This window comes from Microtus ochrogaster, chromosome 2 (genome assembly GCF_000317375.1).
Source record: "Microtus ochrogaster isolate Prairie Vole_2 chromosome 2, MicOch1.0, whole genome shotgun sequence".
NCBI classification, from domain to species: Eukaryota; Metazoa; Chordata; class Mammalia; order Rodentia; family Cricetidae; genus Microtus; species Microtus ochrogaster.
The window spans coordinates 85,526,513-85,529,065 of NC_022010.1; the positions used below are offsets into that span (position 1 = coordinate 85,526,513).

Below are 2,553 nucleotides of genomic sequence, written 5' to 3' on the forward strand. Positions count from 1 at the left end.
CGCAGCCACAAAATGGCGCTGAGGGAGGAAACCAGGCGCGGCCGCCGGCCCCGCCCCCGGCTCGCTCGCACGGGCCCAAGGCCCCGGCCCGCCGCCCGCTCCAACGGCCAAGCCCACCTTCCTTCTCCCCAGCTCTTCGGGACCGTAGGATCCGGCCGCCGTTAGGGGAAGTGCACGAGCCCTCGGCGGGAAGGGAGAGAGGAGGGGGGGGAAGGCAGAGTAACGGGATGAAGGAGGTCCCGTTGCGGCCGCCGCCTCCGCCGCCGCCGCCGCCGCTGCTGCCGCCTCTGCCGCCTCCGCCGCCGCCGCCCGAGCGAACCCCGCCGCGGCCGCCGTGTCCCCCGCCGCGCCCCGTCCTCGGGCGCGCCCTATGGCAGAGCTCGTAGGCGGTCCTGAGCAACCGCCGAGCGTCGGCGACCAACAGACGGCGGGCCTGGCAGACGGACGGCTCCCGGAACCAATAGGGGTGTAGGGCGGGTATGCCTATGATTGGCGGCCTCCTTCCTCCAGTGAAAACTGGGGGCGTGGGTGGGCGGAGCCGGAAGTAGAGCCCAGCCGAGTGGCCCCTGTCCGGCTGGGGCGGAGGGAAAGGAGGAGGGAACTGGAGGAGGAGGAGGAGGAGGAGGTTAACCAAGGCAGCGGCGGCGGCGGCGGCGGCGCAGGGGCTGGGTACGCGCTGGGCGGCGAGAGCCTCATGGCGGAGGAAGAGAGCGATCAAGAGGCCGAACGCCTCGGAGAAGAGCTCGTGGCCATTGTGGAGTCCCCGCCGGGCCCTGTGGGGCTCAGGGCTGCGGACGACGGCACAGAGGACGCCGGCGGCGGCGACGGCTGTGGCGGCGGCGTCGGGATCAGCAGCCGGGATTACTGCCGACGCTTCTGTCAGGTGAGGCGCCCGTCGGCCGCTCCGACTTGTCACCCGGCTCCTGGGCCTCGGCGCGGCTGCTGGCCTTGTGGGCCAACCTCTCTGGGCTGTGTCCGGGGCTCCGCCGCCAGCCGGACGGGGAGGGAGTCCGGGGAGCCCCGGTTCCGTCTCCGGAGCTTTCCGGCTTGGCGAAGGGGCACGGGGAGCAGGTTGGGGGTGACTTGCGGACTTCGGGGCGAGGAGAAAGTGAGTTAGTCGTGGTGGAGGGGCTGGGAGCAGGACGGTCAGCACGGGAGAACTGCGTCCCGACCCGCCTCTGCCTCCCGGAGACCCCCTCGGCGCCCGAGGGTCCCGTCGTTCTCACGCACGCACGTTCCCTGCCCGGCCCCCCTCACTTCTGCTGAGCTCCCCTGCTTTCTCTGAGACCCACATCCCCGGCTCTCGGGTTTTTTTGGAGTCTCCAGGCAGGCGCTCATCCCCACTGGCTGCCCGCTCCTGTCATCGCCACCCCTCCCCCTCTGCCAGGGTCTCCTGTCATTCCCTCCTAGGTCCCCGTGGGCCAGTTCTTCAGTTGGCACTGGCACTGACCCACCGTTAGCTACTTTTCCCTCCCGGGTGGGGGGCGCTGTGGGCGTGGGACGTTGATGGAGTGATTGTCATCTTTCCCTTTTTTGACCCCCTTCTCTGACAGACACACAGTTTCCTAATTAACTGCACACAGAGAAAGTCGTTTTCCTGAAACTATTGCCCTGGTTACACCACCCCTCCCCCATCTTTTAAGTTACACGTTTTTTTTTTTTTTTTTTTGGTTCGTCTGTTAATTTCAGCTTTGGAAAAGTGACGGTAAATTATTTCTTTCACTCTGCGGACTGCTGTTAGGATTGAATGTAGTTTTGCATTGAATTGTAAGCAAATATAGAAACAATTACGTGTTTAGGAATAAAGTTAGTATAATCTGCTTTCTCATCCGCATACATTTGTAATAGAGCTTTTTTTTTGCATTCGCAACGCTTGCTTCTTAAAAAAAAAAGATACTTTATCATATTACCTTTAAAAATGCTTCTTATTGTGCACATGGGGTTCAGGTCCTGGGTCTATCATTTCTTCCATGTGTACCTGTACAAGTTACTTCACCTCTGTGCCTCAGTTTCCTTTTTTGTCAAGTGAGATAGTTGCTTGCTGGGTAAATATATGAACGGTTTGCATCAGTTAGCCCTTTCAGGTCACAGATGACAAATAAAGCGAACAGTGAGTGGGCATTATATTGGTTAACATTTCATTTATGTCCTGCCAAGCATTCAAGTTTAAAAAAAAAAGGGTAAAGTTGATATTTTCAATAAGTTGCTAATGATTGAATATAAATTGTCTTTTGGCAAATTTTTGCCAATGTCATAGATAAATTGGTTTGAAGGTCGAAACAGTCTGGGTATAGACAATGTATATCTTTAACATTTTTTTCTGTAGTTAATGAGTTTCTTGAAAATGTCTTTTCTTCTTGACAATTGATGCTCACTGAAGTTCAGTGTCTTTAGAGCCTCTGTCTTATAACACGTGTTTCTTGTTTAGCAACCGTTAGGTTTGTAGACTATGTACCTAGGAACTTCGAACATAGGCAAATTAGCAGGCATTTGCTATTTTAAATATATTATGAGACAAATGGCATTGCACTTTTCTCTTTTTTACTTTTTTTT

General features: G+C 56.3%; 2 protein-coding genes across 4 annotated transcripts in view; one reads left to right on the forward strand and one right to left on the reverse strand.

The window, feature by feature from the left end:
- Cggbp1 (CGG triplet repeat binding protein 1) overlaps nucleotides 1–291 on the reverse strand; it is a 7,100-nt gene extending 6,809 nt beyond the window's left edge. For all 3 annotated transcript variants that reach the window (XM_013353070.2, XM_013353065.2, XM_005345242.3), the window contains exon 1: nucleotides 118–291. The gene's annotated coding sequence lies outside the window, so the exon portion shown is untranslated. The remainder of the gene's footprint in view (nucleotides 1–117) is intronic.
- A 363-nt stretch (nucleotides 292–654) lies between these two features.
- Nucleotides 655–2,553, forward strand: part of Znf654 (zinc finger protein 654) — a 55,006-nt gene continuing 53,107 nt past the window's right edge. The window contains exon 1 of the mRNA XM_005345243.3: nucleotides 655–883. Within this exon, the coding sequence (XP_005345300.2) occupies nucleotides 695–883 (189 nt within the window). The 5' untranslated portion in view covers nucleotides 655–694. The remainder of the gene's footprint in view (nucleotides 884–2,553) is intronic.